A 22,559-nucleotide genomic window follows, 5' to 3' on the forward strand; every position below is an offset into this window, starting at 1 on the left:
TTGAGTTCAAGATGAGTAATCTATATTTTTTGTTCATTTTCTCAGAAGGAAACAATTATAAATTGTCACAATGCACAATAAAAAAATTTTTATTGTAAATTTTATTGTAATGAAATCAGCATAACAATAAATGTGATGCAGCATGTTACAGCATAAATGACAGCGCTTGAAGTTGCATAGATGTTTTGAAGACTACAATAATAAATATAACAATAATGCGAAAACTTTATCCAAGCAAAAGATTTTGTAATTTTATACATTCATGTGTTTTAACTGGTACTTCCAGCATAGCTGGGAACAATGATATTGGCCCATTTATAGATGACAGGGATAAAAAGGAGAGCAGAGCCAAGCAGTGATACTAAGAGAAATGCCCACAGGAAAACCCGGTCCAGGACCCGAGCCACAAACTTCCAGTCCTGAACAACCTAAAAAGAGGCATTACATTAGAATTCATTAGAACTCAAAACTCACAAAAATCACATCATGCCTGGGAGTCTAAAGTGAGACTCTTACAGTACCTCTCTGACTTCATTCTCCTTCACCACATGAAGCGTGATGTAGTGTATAGATTCTAAGGCTGCCCGCAGACTGTGTTCTGCACTGAGCAGAGTGGTATCATGGCCTAAACTCTTCTCATACCCCAGCCCTCCTCTTCCAGTCCTGTCTGCTCTCTGCCTCGCTGCGGTGGTGGCGTAGCGGTCCACATGGCTGCGCATGCACAGCAGTTTAGGCAAGTGGTGCAGAAAGATACGGCGGACCCAGGGCGCCATGCTGTGATGAGTAGATGAGGAGCGGTGATGGATGTTAATGGCAAAGACGGTGATGACAATGGAAAGGGTCACAAAGATCATAGTGAAAACCAAATATTCTCCAATGAGAGGAATCACCTGGGACAGAAAACAACATAGCAGAAAACATAAGTCATTTGACAATTGCAGAGCTATTTAAAAATGAGAATGAAAGAATTGAAAGTAAACATAAAAATCATTGGAAACGATCTCAATATGTGTTTAAAAAACAAAATAAAAATTTTTAATAATATAAAATTTTATGTATGGTAATTTAATACCGTAAAGCAGTTTTTTTTTTTTTTTTTTTAAACTCCAGTCCTAGGGACCCACCTAACGTTTTAGATGTTTTAATCCTTCCCTCGTGTCACTTTGACCCGAAAAATTGTGGTTGAGTGTTCATTGGAGGGGTCCAAGACTTAAGAACTTTTGTCGCACTGGATTCGGATTAGGAGTTTATGTTGTTGTAATAAAATAAAAAGTAACAAATCCTTCCCTCGAGGGTCAATTCAACCCTCCTAGGAATAAATGGAATGCGAAGAATGCTTCAGTAATAGCATACATAGAAAAACCTAAAAAGAATGCTCAAAATTAAAACTATAAATGTAAAAATTATTTTATAATGTCTACAGTACATGTGTATCTGAATGCATACTGAAGAGATAAACTCAAGAACTGACTTTAGGACCCCGCAGAACAACTAATTTGCTCCATATATTGCTATGAGGTCATCTAATGGCAAGAGTCATGAAATATCATGTTATATAGAGGTCGTCAGAGACACCCAAATTGACCCTATGTAAGATTTTTGAGCTAATTTGAGCTGGTTTATGCATGTATTAAATAATTATTTTGAATTTAGGTTGAAATAATGTGAGGAATGTGCTTAAATATATTATTCATTGATAAAATCTAGTAATTTAAAGGTACATAAAACAACAAATAAATAAATAAAAATCTCCAACAAAAATTGCATTAAAAAAATAGAAAGACAAAAATGAAATGATAAAAGCTTTCTGTTAAAAGCAAAAAAAAAAAAAAAAATAGCTTTGAATTCTTACAAAGACTACCACCTTTGAGGAGGAAGGGATGATCTCTTCTATCACCAGAAGGAAGACAGTAAGGGAGACGAGGACAGACGTGCAGAGGGAGATTTTCTCTCCGCCATTAGATGGGAGATAAAACACCAGCACGGTCAGGAAAGACAATCCAATGCAGGGAATGATGAGGAAGAGTGTGTAGAAAAGTGGAAGACGTCGGATAATAAAGGAGTAGGTGATGGATGGATAGAAAAATGTCCCATCGCTTCTCAAACCCCGGCTACCTGTGGCCGTCACAATCTCCCATTCACCGTTGTCAAAATAGTCACGTTTGTCCACTTGTACATCCTCAAGGAGAATGTCCACCTTAAAAAACGAATATTATGCAGTTTTTATATAAATATCCAAATGTTAAACACAGAAACTATCATATGGCGTCAGAAGACATGGAATATAGAACACGAGTCATATTAGCTACTTTTAATAGTCACTATGAACTGACAATAGATAGGTAAATAATAAATAAAGGTTTTTAAAAAGTAAATGATTTTCAGAATTCATTTTTGGGTTAACTATTCCTTTCAACAAGCAAACACTAGTTTTAATGCCTCTAATAACAGATACAAACATACCTGGGAACCATCGTAGGTCCAGGAGCCAAACTTCATGGAGCAGTTTTGAAGGTCAAAGGGGAAAAATGTCACATCGATGGTGCAGGCAGATTTATAGTTGGCAGGAGGGGTCCAGGAGATAGTGCCATCATATCTCACCACTGCTTTTGTCACTGTGGCCTCGAAATTACCATCTGCACTGCAGGTGAGAATCATTCAGTAATGAGATACAGAGTCCAAATTTATTGAGAATTAAGTCATTTGAGAGTAAAAAAAAAATAATTCACACATTTCAGTTGGAAACATTAATATTGACCTATAGAACTTATAATGGGGTCGAAAGCGTTTTCCATTCTCCATTTCTACCGGGGTCCACAAACTCGCAATGTAACAGTTCCGTTTGATTTTCAGAAATCAAACTTAAGAACTTTTTACACATAAGATCAAGCTTTAAATTAAATATGATTTTAACTAATTCCACAGTCTTGTACCAAACCCCTTCCGTTTTCTTAAGATAAAAAAAAAATAAAAAAATTAGACCCTACTCACATACGTTATGTATTGTTACGTCCTGTGGACGTATTATGTTATATGGTAACACTTTAGAATACTGTATTTTACTTACTGCATAACTTATAAGGAATTATTGAAGTACTAATAGGTAATTCTTCATTAACTAGTTATTCACTACTGTTAACTACTAAGGAAGATGTGTTAACTAATCAGTATGTAAAATAATTTTATGATTGTGTTAAGTAACATTTAGTTAATCAGTAACTAATTAACTCATACCGCCTGAAGAACTACTATTAAGTATCTACTAATTAAGGTTCAAGAAGAATAATTAAGAAGTAACTAATGAACAGTCATACAAACTACATTGAGTTGTGACCTTCATTATTTACTAATGTTATTAATAGAAGTAGTATTATGAAAATACAATTTTAACAAATGCATACAATGTTAAAGAGGTTTTTACCTGTGTGGTTTTTTGAGTGTGTTCTGTAAGAAATCAACTTCAGAAAGGAACCCCACTCAACTTACCTCAGATTAGTTTTTTATATTTTACCTGTAAAGTACTGTGTGTGTCTGTTTTCCTCAGCATATGCCATGGAGTAAATTCATGTATTTGAGGCAACGACTGAGGGAAACTGAAAGGGAGCTTATTAGTAATTCATAAATAATTGTCAAATAATTCTGCAGGAATTACTTATAACCTGATTAGTAATTAATAAAGAACTATCAAATAATTATCCATGAATTAGGCTACTTTTAACCTGAAACAGTATTCTAAAGTGAAAATATAGGGAACTTATTAGTAATTAATAAAGAATTATTAGATAATTCTTCAGGAATTACTTAGAACCTGATACAGTATTCTAAAGTGAAAATATAGGGAACCCATTAGTAATTAATAAAGAACTATCAAATAATTATCCAGGAATTAGGCAACTTTTAACCTGAAACCGTATTCTAAAGTGAAAATATAGGGAACTTATTAGTAATTAATAAAGAATTATTAGATCATTCTTCAGGAATTACTTAGAACCTGATACAGTATTCTAAAGTGAAAATATAGGGAACTCATTAGTAATTAATAAAGAATTACCAGACCGCCGCCCTGCGTTTCACTCATAGCCAAAATATGCTGTTACTGACTCCATAACCTGCCCATAAACAAACAGTGCACAGCTCTAAGAACATATTTTAACATCTGATGTTTTAGGATCTTTAGAAATAAAAACATTTGTTTTATGCAAGGAATCAGGCATTTCCATCACGCAAAAAAGACAGACTCGTTAGCTAGCTAACTGACATTGTGTCCTTGCATGTTGCCTTGCATAAAATAACATGATTTACAGCACAGTAATGATTTTATAGATTCAATAAAACGTACACAAACCTGTATTTCGCTGAAGAAATGCACCATATCGGCATTGTATGTTAGTTACTTCTTAGTTATTTTTCTTGAACCTTAATTAGTAGATAATTAATAATAGCTCATAGGGAGGTATGACAGAATTCATTAGTTATTGAGTAACTAACTGTTACTTAACACAACAATAAAATTATATTACATACTGATTAGTTAACACAACTTCCTTAGTAGTTAACAATAGTGAAGGAGTAGTTAATGAAGAATTACCTATTAGTACTTCAATAATTCCTTATAAGTTATGCAGTAAGTAAGATACAGTATTCTAAAGTGTTACCTGTTATATGTGTGTGATCTGGGGAGTGTAATACTTCCTTATTGGACGTGTTGTGTGTTTACTCTTTTCGCTCCCTCTCTCTCGCAGGCTGTTAATGGAGTTCTAGCTGAGAGTGTACAGGTGTAAAGTAAGTCCACTGAAGGCGAGCTTGTTGAGAACCCAAGTGTTGTTTATTCTCAAAAACATGATCAAACAGGAAACTAAAGCATGGCGTGGCATGACCTCAAACATGAACATGGACATGACGCTTACCAAACAGTGGATACAGGAAACAATACTTAAAGACACATGGCAAACATGAGGGCTTAAATACACAAGACTGACTAGACAAGGGACACCTGGCTCGGCAGGCATGACATGAAGAAGCTCAGGTTCGGCAAGCATGACGTGAAGAAGCTCAGGTTCGGCAGGCATGACGTGAAGAAGCTCAGGTTCGGCAGGCATGACGTGAAGAAGCTCAGGTTCGGCAGGCATGACGTGAAGAAGCTCAGGTTCGGCAGGCATGACGTGAAGAAGCTCAGGTTCGGCAGGCATGACGTGAAGAAGCTCAGGTTCGGCAGGCATGACGTGAAGAAGCTCAGGTTCGGCAGGCTTGACGTGAAGAAGCTCAGGTTCGGCAGGCATGACGTGAAGAAGCTCAGGTTCGGCAGGCATGACGTGAAGAAGCTCAGGTTCGGCAGGCATGACGTGAAGAAGCTCAGGTTCGGCAAGCATGACCTGAAGAAGCTCAGGTTCGGCAGGCATGACGTGAAGAAGCTCAGGTTCGGCAAGCATGACGTGAAGAAGCTCAGGTTCGGCAGGCATGACGTGAAGAAGCTCAGGTTCGGCAGGCTTGACGTGAAGAAGCTCAGGTTCGGCAGGCATGACGTGAAGAAGCTCAGGTTCGGCAGGCTTGACGTGAAGAAGCTCAGGTTCGGCAGGCATGACGTGAAGAAGCTCAGGTTCGGCAGGCTTGACGTGAAGAAGCTCAGGTTCGGCAGGCATGACGTGAAGAAGCTCAGGCTCGGCAAGCATGACGTGGAGAAGCTCAGGTTCGGCAGGCATGACGTGAAGAAGCTCAGGTTCGGCAGGCTTGACGTGAAGAAGCTCAGGTTCGGCAGGCTTGACGTGAAGAAGCTCAGGTTCGGCAGGCTTGACGTGAAGAAGCTCAGGTTCGGCAGGCATGACGTGAAGAAGCTCAGGTTCGGCAGGCTTGACGTGAAGAAGCTCAGGTTTGGCAGGCATGACGTGAAGAAGCTCAGGTTTGGCAAGCATGACGTTAAGAGGCTCAGACTTGGCAGGCATGACGTGAAGTGGCTAAGGTTTACTGGATATTGCGGGTTTGCGGGGTTCCTCAGTAAATGAAGAACCACTCAACAGAAGGGCATAGTCAATGAATTGGGCCAGGGAAAAATGTATTTTTCCCCCTGACAATCGAGACTGAACTGGTTCGTTTAGCCCCATTTGAATGATGTCCTTAAGGGCAACGTCCTTAAAATCCACTTGGTAGGATATTTCCAGAAATTCAAGAATATAGTCCTCAATAGTCCTGTTACCTTGACATAGGCATAGGAGGGCAACTGCTGGGTTTATTTTAGGTCAAGTATTCTGTAAAGATAATCCACTGAAGGCGAGTTTGTTGAGAATCCAAGTGCAATTTATTTACAAAAACATGATCGGACATATGGACACTTACCAAACAGAAAACAATACTTAACAAAGACACATGGCAAACATTAGGGCTTAAATACACAAGACTAATGACTAGACACGGGACACCTGTGAACAATGAAACAATGAACCAATGACAACACAGAAAACATGGCAGGATCACATGACTGGAACAGGGACAACATGACAGACATGAAACAAGAACATGAAACAAAAACAAAACGTGACAACAGGTATATGAATTAGTGAATTCTCTTTTGTGCAAACGTGTACGACCAGAGTGCGGTCCTCCCTTTTCCACTTTTGCTATTGATTTGTACCTGCTACAGTGAGCATGGGGAATGCTGTGTGTGCTCTTCCCTTATGTGAATATTGTTATTTTCTTCTACTCTTAGTTTTATGTGTAATATTTTTTAATTATGAATTCGGAAGCTGTAGGAAGAGGGTGCCATTTTCTTTGAATCTGAAATTTATGTTTATGTTAGACAGGGAGCGAGATAAGAGTGTGTTGTTTATTTATTTGCTTTCTTTTTGTTACCTTTGAGTTTGATTTAAATAAAATCAAGTGTTATTTGTTTAATTTTGGGTTATTACCCAGTTAGTCTCATTACCACAGTAAGTACATAGTATGTTCATGTGAAACAGGACTGTAAAATAAAGTGCTTCCAATTTTGTTGTTCTGCTTCTTTTCTGGATCAGGGGATTGAAGTGACTGTCCATCTTTTTCATTATATTTATTTATTTTTATTATTTCCAATAATTGTTACATCCTCTCCTACCCCTAGACAAAATGGGGAGGATTATAACTGTATGAAATTCACTAAAGTCACAGTATAAACATTCAAAATATGTGTGTATTAAAATATAAAATATCACAAAAAAATACTATTATACTTTTTATGTTATTTATGGCTCTAACAGAAATGTTAAACATACTGTTCAGTCCCTCTCTGGTTTCCTTTCGGACTCATACACATACTTGTCATAGAGCACGATGTCGGGTCTCCAGATGGAGTCTGAGGGAACTCTAATGGAAGTGATGCCCAGGTAATGATCCGGATTCCATCGGAGCTTCATGTCTGTCCACTCCTGAATGCAGAGAGACAATGATTTATCAGCAAAGCTGATCACCAAATAAAACCGTAAAGAAAGCAATTGGACACAATGGCCATAGTTAAAATTAAATTATCAAAAAGTTAACTACTATCAAAATGCAGACAATATGAAGGCAAAATAAACAAAAAGTATATTTCATATTAATCAGATAAACCTCATTGGGTTCTTAAGTCCTGCTTTACCTGTTTTATCCACACATTGGTCGTCATCAGCTGGTTCTTCTCATCCTAACCAACAACAAATCTGATATTTAATCTGTGTTGTGCCTTCATGTTCTGCTGAGATTGATTTTTATGTTCTTTATGTTCCAGATACCCCAATGTTGTACATGACAGATATTATGGATTATTTACTAACCCCAGTTAATCTAACTCTTTTTGCTACTGACTCCAAACAGAACATAAAGGTTAACAATAAATAAATTCCTGAACTATTTTAATGATAGAGAATTGCCTAATGTATATATTTAAAAATGTAATCTTTATTGTAAGGTAACATTTTGCCTAAAGGAGGAGAATGCTATTTCAGAAGGACTAATTCTCACCACATCTACCAGCTGGGAGATTGCCAGGCCAAATTTCACCTGTACTGTTCCATTTAGATCCTCCACTGGTCTCACCCATTTCTGGTAGTTGCTGAAGAGATGTTTAAACAACTTGTCTTCTGTCTTGGCATAGGAAGACAGCACAGGAGGCCCTTAAAGTAAACAACAACTTCATGTTAATCTCTCTTCCATTCAATCAGGAGGTACTGGGACACTAAACAACAGTAATTAGATGGCAACAGTCTCAGATTCAAAGACCACACAGGCTTTTAGAAGGTGTGACAATTTGGTTGACACTTTGTCAATGAACATATTGATCTCACAATGAACATCTCACATAGGCTTTGTAACAAGCTTGCACCTGCACCTTTTAGTGTCATATACAAATTCAGTCCAATAGAATTAATTCTTACTGGAATTATGGGATATCAGTGAATATCAGAGCTTGAGCCTTTCAAAGCTGCCTTAAAAATGACTTGCAGTGTATACTTGATGAACTCTAATGAAGCTCATTTGGCATTGTTATTGGATCTCCAGGCTGCTGCTATCATGCCTACATATCCTGATCAGATTTGCCTCTCAAGGCCTCCAAAGTCTTAGTCACTAAGGGAAACATGGTTTGCTAAATATGTGTTCTTGTCTGTGAGGGCAGATAGAGTTATGAATGAAGATTTATGAATCTCTGAATGTGAAACTGGTTTAGATGATCTGGGTTGTGTTACCATCACCTAGTGAGCTGTCTACTGCTTTACATAGGAAGTTGTATCCAAAGGAAGCATCCTAACTAAAATGGAAGTTCAAACGGGACTGATTTAAAATGTTTTAAATTTGCAGTAATTCTATGCATCAGACAAATGCCCTTCATGTGCATATTTGAAGTACATTTGATGCCAAACTAGTTTGCCATAAGCATGTTGATAAACTAATAACACCATATCTACGTTTAATCTGCTGGCTTTTTTCACATTACTATATATATAGTATATAGTATAAGTATACTACACTCACCGGGCTGTTTTAAATCTAAACTGTATATAATATTTGGTAGCCTGCTGGAATTCATTTTTTTGCACGTCTAAAGCTGGATGTAATATAAGACCGAATAAATCATCTAGCCTCACTGAGACTCAAGGGAATGTTTTGACCCAGAATCCATAAAACACTGCAAGTGTCATTTTTCTCATTTCTGTCTAAAATGAGGTTGTTGACCATTGGTGCTGCATTTATCATAAAAAAATAAAAAAATAAATGTGGTAAGACCCAAATACCTTATATTGATTGATGCATATCTGTGCCGATTATTCAGCTCCATATTTAGATATTGATTGGATTTTACAATGTTATCTCAGCCCCAAAGCTCAGTTTCTGTCCTTATAAATCTGTCATTTCACAGACAACCACAGATGGTATTCCAGTTTCAGCTTGTTTTGCCATTGATCAATATCTGTGGTTCTGGTCTCCCTTGATCAATATAAGACTAATTAAAAAAATGCATTAATCCTCAGGTCACACTGTTACAGCTGACCTGAACAAACTCATAAAGTGATAATCAGTGTGGGTGAACATGTGGACCATGACTTATTAAAACACTCTGAATCACTGCAGGCAGAATCTGATCTTTGCTCTAAACTCTGTTTACAGTATGTACATCTTCAAAGAAAATAGTTGTGTTTTTACTATTTTATCTTAGAATAAAATATTTTTGCAACACATTCATGAACTGAATTGACCATTACTAATTAAAATGCAAAAAAAATGACCGTGACAAATGCAATTGCAATGCACAAACAAAAGTAATTTAAGGGTCAGATACCTTCCTATATTTTCACTTTCTACAGTGGTTTTACTAAAGCTATATGAGCCCTCTGACGTGCACTGTGTGTGCATTAAAATTATCAGTCTGGTCTTCAATTCACAAATAACTTTTTTCTCAGCTGCTGTCAGTTAATTTGCATAACATAACATTTTGAAATCAACTAAATCCAAAAGTTGGATTATCTGTGGCCTTTGTGACTTCTTATTTAACATGCCACATTCTTTACAGTTTTATGGCACCTGATATTTTATACTATAAACATAACAGTCTTCATCTCTGTCTGGTCCTGATTGTCAAGCCCCTCACTGACTAACACAGAGCAGGAGACAATCCATTTTGGAGTGTAATCTTATCAGTGACACTGAGAACCTCTATCACAGAGAGGGTCACAGAGGGAGAGAGCTGTCGTAAATAATAATTGGATGAAGAGATGTGATGTGATGGACAAGCGACTGAATCACAGGTCACATTTTATCCCAAAATAATATTATATTATATTATATTATATTATATTATATTATATTATATTATATTATATTACATTATTAAAGTTGCTCTGGAATTATCAATTCTGGCCAATCACGCCATCCAGAGATCACTGTCATCCATGGCATCACTTTATATCTGCAAATGAAATTAGCTTAATCAACTTTCGGTCCATTGAGGTCAGACGTCCACGATTAAAAACATGACCAACTGATAGATACTTTATAGTAGAATTTAAAGTTGTAATTATAAAAGAAAGAGACACTGACACTGTTTTTCACGTTTAATTCTGTAAAGCGTACTTTAAAGTGGGTTATTCGAAGAATGCGGATTTCTCAAAATACTTCACATAAATTTCTCTAAATTTCTGTTTTTTCAATTTTTTATGTTTTTACATCATACAGTTTCAGGAAACTACAAGGGTGAGTAAATGATGACCATTTTATTTTTTTAGTGAACTATCCCTTTAATTAAAGCTAAGGTAGGCAATGTTTTTCATAAAAAAAAATGTTATACTGGTTGAAAGTCTCTTCACATTCTGATAGCACTCAATAATAGAAGCGGTCTAAATATTTTAAAATGTACATATCTTCTGTGGAAGTCTCAGGACCAAAAAATGTATATGCAATAATAGGATGACCTACCTGCTGTAACGTATGTATATGCATACCTCTGAGGACCCTGCTCGCAACACTATTAACGTCGAAATGATTTCTAATTCTGTTCATTATTATTGTAATGTTATGTGCTTTGAGATACAAGGTAATTTAACGTCATCTCTCGTGATGCTTTGCAGACTCTGCTGTGTGAGTTCATGTGTTTTAAAGGAGGCGTGGCTTTAGAGATGCTCTGAAGGGAGGGTGGGATCTCATGCTTTCAAAGCTAGCTTGCTATTGCTAGCCTCTGCGAAATTGCCTACACTAGATTTACTGAACAGTAGTGTTCCGAGATATCAGCACACTTGAAACACTTTTTTATTATAAATAAAAAGTAAGGCCTATGTTTTTCTTTTCTTAATGGTCCTAAGATAATATTCTATGAAATTTATTTTAGAAATTGTCTATATTTTATATATAAATTATAGTTTCTTTCTATTATGGGCATGACAGGCTTTGTGAGATTTCATCCAGGCACAGATGGCATGAAGGTGGGGCATTGAGCCAAGGTCAGAGACACTTACCTAAAGAGGAGCAGAGGACCGCACAGCCGACTAGCAGGAGGAGAGCTCTAACAATGCTGTGAGCTGTTACCATGATACCATCAGGAGGAGCAGCAAAGCCACAGAGAAGACCTGCAAGCAGACATAAGCATGCATGCACTTTATTACACACAAATACAGTCCGATCTGTTATTGAAGACTCACAAACCTGTTAGCAATTACATACATATATGTGATATGCAGTGGAGACATTGCACATGCACCTGAATGCTGCATATTTTGCATCTTTCATGTGTGTGCAATTGATCACATAAAATGTTCTGCATCATGCACATGTGAACAGACCTTTACACAAGCACACAAAGCATGTACCTATCCACCTGTCTGTTGAGATTACACTCGCATTCATCAGTCTGCAAACACCCAGTGTCTCTTTCTCTCTGTTTCTCTCCCTTTCTCTTTCTTTGTCAATTTATTTTCCTTACCTGATTATGGACTGGAAGAGAGCGGAATCCTTTAGAATTTTTCTTTTCCATTTGGTTGTCGTGTGTCCATGCCAACCAGCATGTGTGTGGCTGCTTACTCACATACAAGCAGTCATGGTCTCCTCCAACTCCTTCTCCTCCTCCTCTTCCTCCTCCTCCTTCTCCTCCTCCTCCTCCTCCTCCTCCTCCTCCAGAAAGGCAGCCCCACCCCCTCACCCCCTTGCAATTTCCCGCACAGGAAAAAACAGCCAATCACAGCCATGGATCCCTCATTATCTTGTAAAGTCTGCCCCCTCCTGTTCAAAAATATGCACACATGTTTATGAGAGTACAACAGAGGTCCTTCCATTCTTTTTAGGCTAATGAGCTTTTTGTGGATAGAGAGACAGCAAAGAACTTCTATTACATAATGTGTAAAATTGACAGGCTTGTTGCTTGCACTATAAATAACACACATGTATAGTACCATATTAAAGTAATGAAAATGAACCCCTATTTACTTTCATACTGGACATTCCTGATCATAATGTGAACGATTCATGTTATTCCAAAAATGCTTGTTTTAGTAATCTTTAATCAAAAAATATAATAACTTGCTCGTAATTTTCTGCTAATCTCACCTAGACCTTAAATTGGGTTGTGAACTACTAATTTAAGTTGATTTAATATATTCACATATGATACTCAGTGGTGTATCGACATTTATAAATGATGCAGAGAAAACTGCATTTAAAACACAATAAAAAAAAAAAAAAAGCATTATCATATGACATCCCCTTCAGTCAATAAAATTAAAATTTTTGCCATGTGCTTGACATTTTTTGCAACAAGGAAGTGAAGGAGACACTAACAAATATAAAAATATAATTGTACATCAAAATGTCATTTTTATTGCACATTTGTAAAATCAATAACTCAAAGACCAAAATCTGTGTGTTATCCATAAATGACAAATTCCTTTTAGGATATGTATATTTTTCATGTTGCTGGCACTATTGTTCAGTAATGGCAGGCAGTACAATAGCCTTTTTGCCTGTGTTTTAGGTTGATGTTAGTAAGTTTTATAGAATAAGTTTTTTTTCCAGAAAGTATTGATGATGGTGATGACAGAGCATCAGAAAATAAGTTCACAGTAAGAAAAGAAGAGGTTGAGGATCAATGAGGATATAAGCAGTGAGGGTGATGGTAGAGATGCAGAAAATAAGTCATAGATTGCTATGGAAGTCAGGCATTTGGGTAGAGTATCCTATGCCAGTTTGGAAGATGTGATCCATAATACAACCAGAGGTTAGGAAATATGCTACTGTCTATTGGCCTCACTACACTGACAAGCTGGGATGCTCCAAAAATTATGACTAAACAGGTCAAAATCTAGTTACGTGTGGAAAATGTGGTGTACACTGAAAAAGAAAAGTCTTGTTGATTTTCACTTGTGCTATAATAGTTGATTTGGAATTCCAAGAAAGAAACATGTTTTTTTCATGTTATTTGAAACACTAAGACATGGTTTCAGTACTTCCAAGGCAGCAAAGTTGCATCTGAATTAGTTTCAAGTTGTTTACATTTTCACATGTGATTTCCAAAATAAATATAGTAGCACAAGATGAAATGGAATGTTAATAAAGCTTTTTAAGTTAAGACCTTAAACTAAGACCTTTCCACTACTTTTCAGATAGTGACAATGCATTTGAATGTGTGTGAAGTTTCAGACAATTTGCCAAAAATAATTTACCCTAATAGGACAAAGTCAGTTATAAATGACAGCACCCTAAAAAAGGGCAACTTGCATTTTATCTTCTTGCGGCAGTTTGCACAAGATTTAGACTTGGTTTAAAGTAACTACATGGTTGAACAGAGTTCATGGATAATAACTGCTGTCACTGGGCAAGCACATTTGTGCTGTTTTCTTTTTGTTGTTTGAAGTTCAGTGGATCGAAGTTACAGAAGGTCCTTTTGTAAATTTCCACTGCTTGTTATAGAGAGATGTGGTTAGAATTATTATACAGATAAACAATGCAAGGCGTGTGATACAGAGCTTTGCTCTATTTCTAGTTTCGCCTCTCGTGAAGCAGAATTTGCTGAGGCGTATGATGTGAAGGTGGTTATGTTAGCTGAGGTGTGTGTGTGTGTGTGTGTGTGTGTGTGTTTGAGTGTGGTTATACATATGCTGCACATATATGCTCTTGACAGTTAGTTAAAAACCTGTAATACACACAAAATCTGTTTGCTTTGACTCAAAGGGTCAATGTCTGTTGTTTGAATTTATCTCAGTTTAAATGGCCAGTTTTGAGTGTGTCATAATGGTCTTGCTCAGAAACATTTTCTAACCTTTTGCAAATTTTCCATCAGGTATAATTTTAAACACACTGCTGCAGTGGCAGAGAACAACGTTTGGTTACACTTTATTTTAGGGTGACATACTTACATTGTACTTACTCAGATAAGTACTGAGTAATATTAATTACTTTTATATTAATGTAATATTAATGTACTTACTCTATTTATTTAAACATTTTTTTTTTTTACTTTAAACTGAGTTACATGTTAGGGTTTGGTTTAGGGTTAGTTCTAATTATGCATATTTAGTAAGTACATTTAGTAGCGTCTAACTACGTCACCTTAAAATATAGTGTTAGTGTTACCAAACTTTTCTCTTTGACATTTCTTTGGTATGGCATTCTACTTTGTACTCGTATAAGAAATAGAAAAGACAAATTCATCTCCCTGTGATAATATATGTATGTAAGTACTCAGTAAACAAATCCTTGTGTGTGTGTGTGAACACACAAATAAAATTATTTCTGATTTCTAATATTAATAATTTCAGATGGATGATGTGTTTAGGCCAGTTAAATCCATTTTAAACATTTGCATTGAAGTCCAACTAATCTGATAAGAAACTCACTGTATCTCATTTGTCACTCATATGTATCTTTGTGAAATAATTTAAAATCTGACATACATAACAGAAAGAAGACCAGTTTTATATATTTCTACCTATCAAACAAGGTTAGGATACTGCTAACTGCTAAACACAGTTCAATATGTAACAATCTGCTCACCTGATATCTCTATAAACATTTAGTATGCTTACAAGCATTGCAAAGATATTGATTCATTTATGTTGTAAAAATAGTCATGTATTGCCATTTTAGAATTAGTATGATATAAAGAAAATGTCATTTGAATTATACATTTGCTGATTGTTTGTATGAGCAGATTTCCTTTCACAGATTATACATATTTGTTGATATACATGCAGGACTTCTTTTTATAGCTATTTTTCAAGATAAAGGTAAATAGTTGAAAAGGAACATTTAGGCTATAAAACAATTTTTGGGAAAAAAACTGAAATTTATGTGTATAATCGGCTTTAGGGGAAAAATGTTGTATCGACATAACTAAAATTAGTCTGTGCTTTCATCAAATATAAATTCTATAAACTCAAAAATAGTCAAGTTTTTTACTTGTGGATACAAGTTCAGATATCCTACATTTTGAGTTAGGCTGAGCATAACAGTGTTGTGGAACTTTCTTAGTTTGTCTAATTTAGAATTAATTCTACAAAAAACGTTGTATATACTCATTGAAATGGAAGAAACTTCACCCGAGAGAACACTAATAGCTCTCGACTTAAATCATAACACAACTTTTACAACAACATATAATCAAAAACATTACATAGAGCTAAAAAAAGAAAATAATTAATTCTGAATAACAAATCTGTCATCATACAGTAAGTCCCTGTGCTTTGAAAGTGCCTCACCAGTGATCAAACTGAGCATGATCAGTTTGTTAGTTAGACCCTCATAATTAAATGTGACATTGTACATATTAGCTATTTAATATTTTAAGTATAAAAATGTTTATTTATATATATTTTTTCTTTTATGTAGTCAACTTTTTTTATTCTTTTTTTTTTTTACATTCGATAGTTTAATCAACATTTAAAATACCGTTTTTCTGAAAAAAAAGGAATTTCAATATATATTTATTTTTACAATGTTTAAAAATGATGAAATACAGTCTGTAGCCTACCAGGTGAAATTTTCATTCAAAGCATTTTATTATTAGGTATTCATCACTACATTTGTGAACACACTATAACAATTGTTTTAATTAATTATTCAAAAACATGTATTCTGAATTTGCATATGTACAGTTTATGTTACATAAACAATATGTATATTTTGTTATTAATTCTGAGAGATTTATAGACTTTAGTAAAGTCATGAAAGAAATTTCACAATAATAGTGACAAACAAATAATATAAAAAAGACACCCAATTTATAACATTTACATTTATGCATTTAGCAGACACTTTTATCCAAAGCTATTTACATTGCATTCAAGGAACACATTTGATCAGTTCTTGCTTTCCCTGGAAATCGAACCTATGACCATGCATTGCTATCTCATGCTCTACTGATTGAGCCACAGGAATTAAGACTGCTGGAAGACCAGATCATCATACTCTTCATCTGTGAAAAATACAAGTAATTTGTGTAATGCAGACATAACTAGTCATTGTAATTGTGCAGCACAAAATTGCCAAATTTCATGCTAGAAATACAAGATGATTTTGTTTGTCGTATAGCCTAATTACTGTGTTTTCCAGTACTGTAATATTGCATTTATAAAAATAAAAAAAAAAACAGTTAATTTACAAGAAATCTTTACGAGTGCAGACGTACCGATATCAGAGAACTCGTCCCTCTGCGACATAACTAAGCCATCATGGACATTGATTTACAGCATTTGCATGGAAAGTCAAAGAAATAAGGAACAAATAGATAATAAGACATCAATAATCTGAAAGCTGACATTATACATATGTAATTAATCAGAGACTGGAATATTAAATATAGAACAGTGCAAAACTCATTCGTTCGTTCGTTCATTCGTTCGTTCATTCGTTCGTTCATTCGTTCATTCGTTCATTCGTTCGTTCATTCGTTCATTCATTCATTCATTCTTACTGGCTTACCAGACAACACTTCGTATTTCATCAGTACCAGCTGTATCAGGTTTGGGAATATAAATATAAATTTGTAAGAGAAAATTTTACTCAGAACAGAAGCAAAGAGAACAAAAAAACCTTGTGAAATTTGGAAATTGGAGTTTAACAGTTTTTTGGTGTGGTAGTGGACACCTAAATGCTTACAAAATTAACTTTTATCAGATAAATATTTAAATTGTACATATTTTAGTATGCATCTCTTGTTTCTGTGGAACACAAAATAATAAGAAAAAAAAAAGGTTTTGTCCAATGAAAGTCAATGGCATTCAATATTGTTTGGATCCCAGCATTCTTCTGATTCTAATCATCTTTCACATTCCACAGAAGTCATACAGGGGTGGAATAACATGAGGGTGAGTAAATGATGACAGAACTGTCATTCTTGGGCAAACTACCCCTTCAAAATATATACCATTGCTACTTACATTTATGTACAGAAAAATATAAGCAAAAATTTTAAGAATGAATATGGGAAGATTACTAAGCAACACGAGTTAATTAATATTCATGAGCTCAGTTGTTATGTATAGGGACAGCGTACCCATTTTTTAACCCCTCTCCTCCCCCAACTACTTCTGTCACTACTGGTCCCATCCGAATCTCCTGTTGTTAATAGAAAATAGTTTAACAAAGCAAGAAGAACCATATAATGAATACCTTCATAGTACACGTCATTTCCTTTGAGCTCTGTCTCATTCAAGGATCTGTTGATTAGAAATTCATCAAAATGTAATTGAATATTGAATATATTTTAATTAAGAATCTCAAACAGACCTTTCCTTGTGGAATCCAAGCCATCCTATATATTAGAAACAAAACATTGTGAGTGTCAGGATTTAAACAGATTTTTTCAAGAAAGTGAAACGTGTCAATGTTTGCAGTTGAGGAGAAAGTGCCACAGTACCTCTCTTTCGGATTACTGCCCAAATTCCCAGAAACAGACTGAGGAACAACACTATGGTTGAGCACATTATTATGACAATTATGATTTTGTCATGGCTGCTGCTAGATGCCACTGTCAAAGAAATCCCAGAAACACAAAAAACTCTTATTTTCTAGGTTTGTTACAATATAATACTGTATTTAACTACCCCTGTAAAAGAAAAAGTGTGCTTATTGAATGTGTATTTGTGGTGTACTTAAATAATATTTACAAATATTAGGCAACCCTTTATTGTACAGTGTCATTGTTACATGTTGTTACAATAGTAATAACTACAAATTATGCATAATATAACTAACCCTAAACCAAAACATGTAGTTACTTAATTTTACTCAGTAGTTAAATGTATAATTACAGTGTAACAAAGACACCTTAAAATAAAGTGTATTTTTTAAACTATTCTTGCAGGTAATATGATATTAATGAAATAAAAGGCCACTTGACTGTACTTAGAAAGTACACACTCTATGTCTATGCTTCTTAAAGGATTTGTTTACCCAAAATAAAAATTCTGTCATCATTTACTCACCTTAATGTCGTTCCGAATCAGTAAGACTTTCATTCATCTTCACAACACAAATGAAGATATTTTTTATGCAATCTGATTGATTTCTTTCCCTCCGTTGACAGCTACACAACTACCACTTTGACGCTTCAAAAAGTTCATAAAGAGATCGTAAAACTAATCCAGATGAATTGAGCAGTTTAGTCCAAATTTTAGACGCTTTATATGCTGAACAGATTTAATTTAGGCTTTTATTCACATATAAACATCCATCAACTCACACATCAGTTGTGGAAAACAGAAGCTCAATGTGAGATTGACGTGCGAGATCAAATGAGGTTAATTCTCGTGTTTTACACAGCACGTTTGAGCTTCCACAAGAGGTTTGTTCTCGCGTGTCAAGCAGGTTCGGTTGAGCTTCTGTTTATGTTCACTGATCAATGTTTAAATGTGAATAAAAGCCTAAATTCAATCTGTTCATCATATAAAGCGATTGAGTCTCTTCAGAAAATTTTGACTAAACCACTCAACTCATGATTAGTTTTACGATCTCTTTTTGAACTTCTTGAAGCGTCAGAGTGGTAATTTGGTAGCTGTCAACGGAGGGACAGAATCCCTCAGATTTTATCAAAAAGATCTTGATTTGTGTTCTGAAGATGAACGAAAGTCTTGCAGGTTCGGAACGACATGAGGGAGAGTAATTAATGACAGAATTTTCATTTGTGGGTGAACTAACCCTTTAGAACAATAAAGTAACCTTTCACTATGATAAAATTATTATATTTTTTAAATAATCTTTTGTTATGCTTTAAAGAAAGACATTTATTTTCATCTGTTGGCTAACATACTAAATCACATATAAAGTACTTGGCTATCATTTTAACTGTAAAGGCCTTCTACACCACTCTTTTTCGCCTATAATTACCCTCTGATTTTAGGGATAAGTTATGGGCAGGGTTAGGTTTAGGTGTAGGACTGTTTTTGGACAGGATTGTTGTTCCAGGATCAACAAATGATCCAGGAACATGTCTTACTTGGCAAAGTTACGGCAACATTATGGGTACTATAAATGTTTGTCACTACATTCGGTAGTACGTACTACTGTACTTAAGTGGGTAAATAAAAAACCTCTGAATTTCAGCTAATTGTATTTCATATAAATTTGAACTATAATACATTTTCATTTATTTTTTAATTAACATGCAATGTAGTCACTGAAAACATCTGTTTGCATGTAACTATTATTTTAAAGTACTGCACATTATTTATGTAAAAACAACTCTTTTCAAAGGTATGCTAAAGTGTACTTATTTTTCACAAAGGTATATTCTCTCACTAAACTGAGTAAATCATAATAGTAAGAATGCATGGCACCCTGTACAGCCTTATAAACACATTAACCATACAAAAGTTTGGTTTTGTTCTTCCCCTCCCATGCTTACCAACTATCTGAAGGTTGACTTTATTATTTCGATCGAGTCTCATTCCATGGTAAGGGAGAATGTTTAAAATAGCACAACTGTATGTTCCAGCATCTTCCATCTGGACCTCTCTGAGGGTGAATGTTGTCATCGTCTCTTTTGTGTCCCAAATATTGACTTTAATAGGCTTTTCATTTTTGATGAGAAAAGCCAAAATCATATTGGACAGGTTTTTGTTTATAGGACTGGATGTTGTACAGTTAAACTCAGCATCACTTCCCACTGCCACCTCAGACTTTAGCAAATGTATCTGTGAATTAAATAAAGATTCTGTAGAGAGAAAGGGAACACTTATGGTTAATGTTTAGCATGGCTTTTAATGCATTCCCAGTCCAAGGGTCTAAAACAAAAAGAAACACACAATTTCAAACATTTCTCTCTCATTAAAGGCAATTTTGTACAACAGTGAGTCTATTGTGGTTAATCTGCACAAGTGTGATATTCAACATGTCACATCTGTGCACAGGAACCAAACACACTCTTCAAATGTAAGCATAAATGTCTAACATCTTACCGATCACATTTATGAAGATGATAGTATTACCATATCCCATCACTTCGGTTATTTCCAACTTCTCTTCAGAAAACATACAGCTGTAGTTGCCCGAACGGTCCATTTCTATTCTCTCTATTTTAAAGGTGGTGTCTTGTCGAGTGGTTCCGGTTTTCATATCTATAGCTTTACCATCTTTACACAGATATACATAAACTGCCTTTGCCTCTGACTTTGTAAAACCAAATGTACTGCAAGTAACCTCCAGTCTACCACCTTCTGGTACTTCTCTATTTTCACTGAAAATCTTAGCTTTTTGAAGCTTTTGGCCTGTGAAGGAAATAAGAAGTTTGTTCATCCTAATAAAGTACAATGTTACATTTACTGCAAAGGTGTTTATTCAGTGCACTATTCAAACATACCTTGACTTTGAAGGAATAGATTCACCGAGATATCTAGGAAATAATAATAATATTTTATAAAAAAGCACCAGCATTTTTTTAGATTTAATTTATTGAATATTTAAGATTTTGTAATTTCATTACTTACATGCAAGTAGAAACACACCAACCATGGCTGCTGATCAAGATTTCTTTGACTTTTCTTCTTTTGCAAAATAACTGAGTTATTCTTAGCTTGCAGTCAATACGCTGTTGCAGTGTCACTGCTCTTTGAACAGAATAGGCCGTGCTTGCACTAAAGTATCTATAGCAGTCATGCTGTGAAGGCGTTCTAAAGCCGGAAACATTGTCAAATAGCGCTGACAGGTGTGTTTTAAATCTAATTTAAATCTACCTTACACCTGATTTTTCTGATGGATATTCATTATTCCTTAACATACATTTCAAAATACTTTATTAGCATATAGTTCACATCCTTCCAACTGCTATTTCTATGAATACAGCGTGTAGCACAGCTGATCCGCACATATAATTTGTACACTTTAAGAGTGATTATTTCGCACAATAGTTGTGTGATATGTGGATAAAGGGTTGATGCAAAGTAAAACGACAACAAGAAAATTAAACCAAGGTAGTTTGTCAGCACATCATCCTTAACATCCAACACACAAACCACTATGATGATGACACTCCAACTACATTAATTATAGCATAGTACTTCAGCTGCTTTAAAAACAATGTAGCTTTCCAGTAATAAGCAGCATTTTCCAGCGATGATCAGTGTAGTGCAATCAAACGTTGTTTTATTGTCATATTTGTATAGCAAATTCAACTTCACTGCCGAGCACGCTGAGGTAAACACACAAACACACAAACACGTTTCACTATATTAGTAAAAAGGACATAGCATATTTCCATTGCAGGTTAATGATATTTCCTGTTGCCTAACCCTAACCCTAACCAACACAGGAAACTTTCTGCATTTTTACATAAAAAAAGAAAGAAAAAAGAATGATTTATAAGCTGTTTTCCTCATGTTGACCAAATATGTCCCGACAAGGATTCTGGATATTGCTATCTTTGTGGGGACATTTTGTCACCATATGGGGTACACCTGAACACCCAACATGTTGGGTTTACATGTTTTATGGGGACTTTCCATAGACATAATGATTTTTATACTGTACGAACTGTATATTTTATTTTATACTCTAACCCTACCCCTAAACACAACCCTCACAGAAAACTTTATATTTTGAAACATTATTTGTATGATTTATAAGCTGTTATCCTAATGGGGACTATAAAAATGTCCCCACAAGGACAAGCATTTCAGATATTGCCAACTTTGTAGAGATATTTTTTCCCCATAAACTAGATAGACCACACTCATACACACACACAGCTCTCTCTCTCTCTCTCTCTCTCTCTCTCTCTCTCTCTCTCTCTCTCTCTCTCTCTCTAAGAAATAATGTGTTTTAACTTAAAAAAGTATCTTCGTGCTTGACTTAAAATATTAAGTTTAGTTAACTTTAGTTTAATTAAGTTGGATATTTAAGTTATCTCAACAAATTTTGCAGCAACATTTTTTTTTTTTTTTTTTTTTACAGTTATGTAGCCCGGTGAGCCTAAAGAAACTAAATTTGAAAGTAATGTTTATTTTACATTATAGTGTGTATATTTTATTTAGTCTGTGCCTTTACAGTGTTTCCATCTGTATGTATATAGTTATATAATTATATATAATATTATTTAATGTTTAATATCTGATTTACGTACTGACGTATGACGCAATTGACGAGAT

General features: G+C 35.0%; 2 protein-coding genes across 2 annotated transcripts in view; both read right to left on the minus strand.

Annotated features, from left to right (window-relative positions):
• Positions 1-2: 2 nt before the first annotated feature.
• chrna5 (cholinergic receptor, nicotinic, alpha 5) lies at positions 3-12,031 on the minus strand. Its single transcript, XM_079874909.1, has 9 exons — positions 11,912-12,031; positions 11,448-11,558; positions 7,966-8,117; positions 7,604-7,648; positions 7,285-7,394; positions 2,464-2,641; positions 1,865-2,197; positions 522-890; positions 3-428 (listed from the first exon to the last, which is right to left on the minus strand). Exons 2-9 carry the CDS (start codon positions 11,518-11,520, stop codon positions 270-272), a joined length of 1,419 nt encoding a protein of 472 aa, XP_079731035.1. The 5' UTR covers positions 11,521-11,558; positions 11,912-12,031; the 3' UTR covers positions 3-269.
• A 3,935-nt stretch (positions 12,032-15,966) lies between these two features.
• LOC307160825 (uncharacterized protein) overlaps positions 15,967-22,559 on the minus strand; it is a 99,757-nt gene continuing 93,164 nt past the window's right edge. The window contains exons 1-8 of the transcript XR_013821643.1: positions 20,904-21,031; positions 20,777-20,809; positions 20,376-20,684; positions 19,823-20,131; positions 17,837-17,947; positions 17,707-17,731; positions 16,607-17,636; positions 15,967-16,393 (exon numbers count right to left, since the gene is read on the minus strand). The gene's annotated coding sequence lies outside the window, so the exon portion shown is untranslated. Of the gene's footprint in view, positions 16,394-16,606; positions 17,637-17,706; positions 17,732-17,836; positions 17,948-19,822; positions 20,132-20,375; positions 20,685-20,776; positions 20,810-20,903 lie in introns of the transcript that reaches the window.

Source organism: Squalius cephalus (assembly GCF_949319135.1).
Source record: "Squalius cephalus genome assembly, chromosome: 6".
Lineage (NCBI taxonomy): Eukaryota > Metazoa > Chordata > Actinopteri > Cypriniformes > Leuciscidae > Squalius > Squalius cephalus.

Bases quoted from the DNA above. Each gene is read 5' to 3' on its own strand.
- chrna5 (XM_079874909.1), bottom strand. From the start codon at position 11,520: ATGGTAACAGCTCACAGCATTGTTAGAGCTCTCCTCCTGCTAGTCGGC. The intron at 2,642-7,284 runs GTATGTGTATGA...TCTCACCTGCAG, and splicing joins GACATCGTGCTCTATGACAA to TGCAGATGGTAATTTCGAGG. The intron at 2,198-2,463 runs GTATGTTTGTAT...TCGTTTTTTAAG, and splicing joins GGACCTACGATGGTTCCCAG to GTGGACATTCTCCTTGAGGA.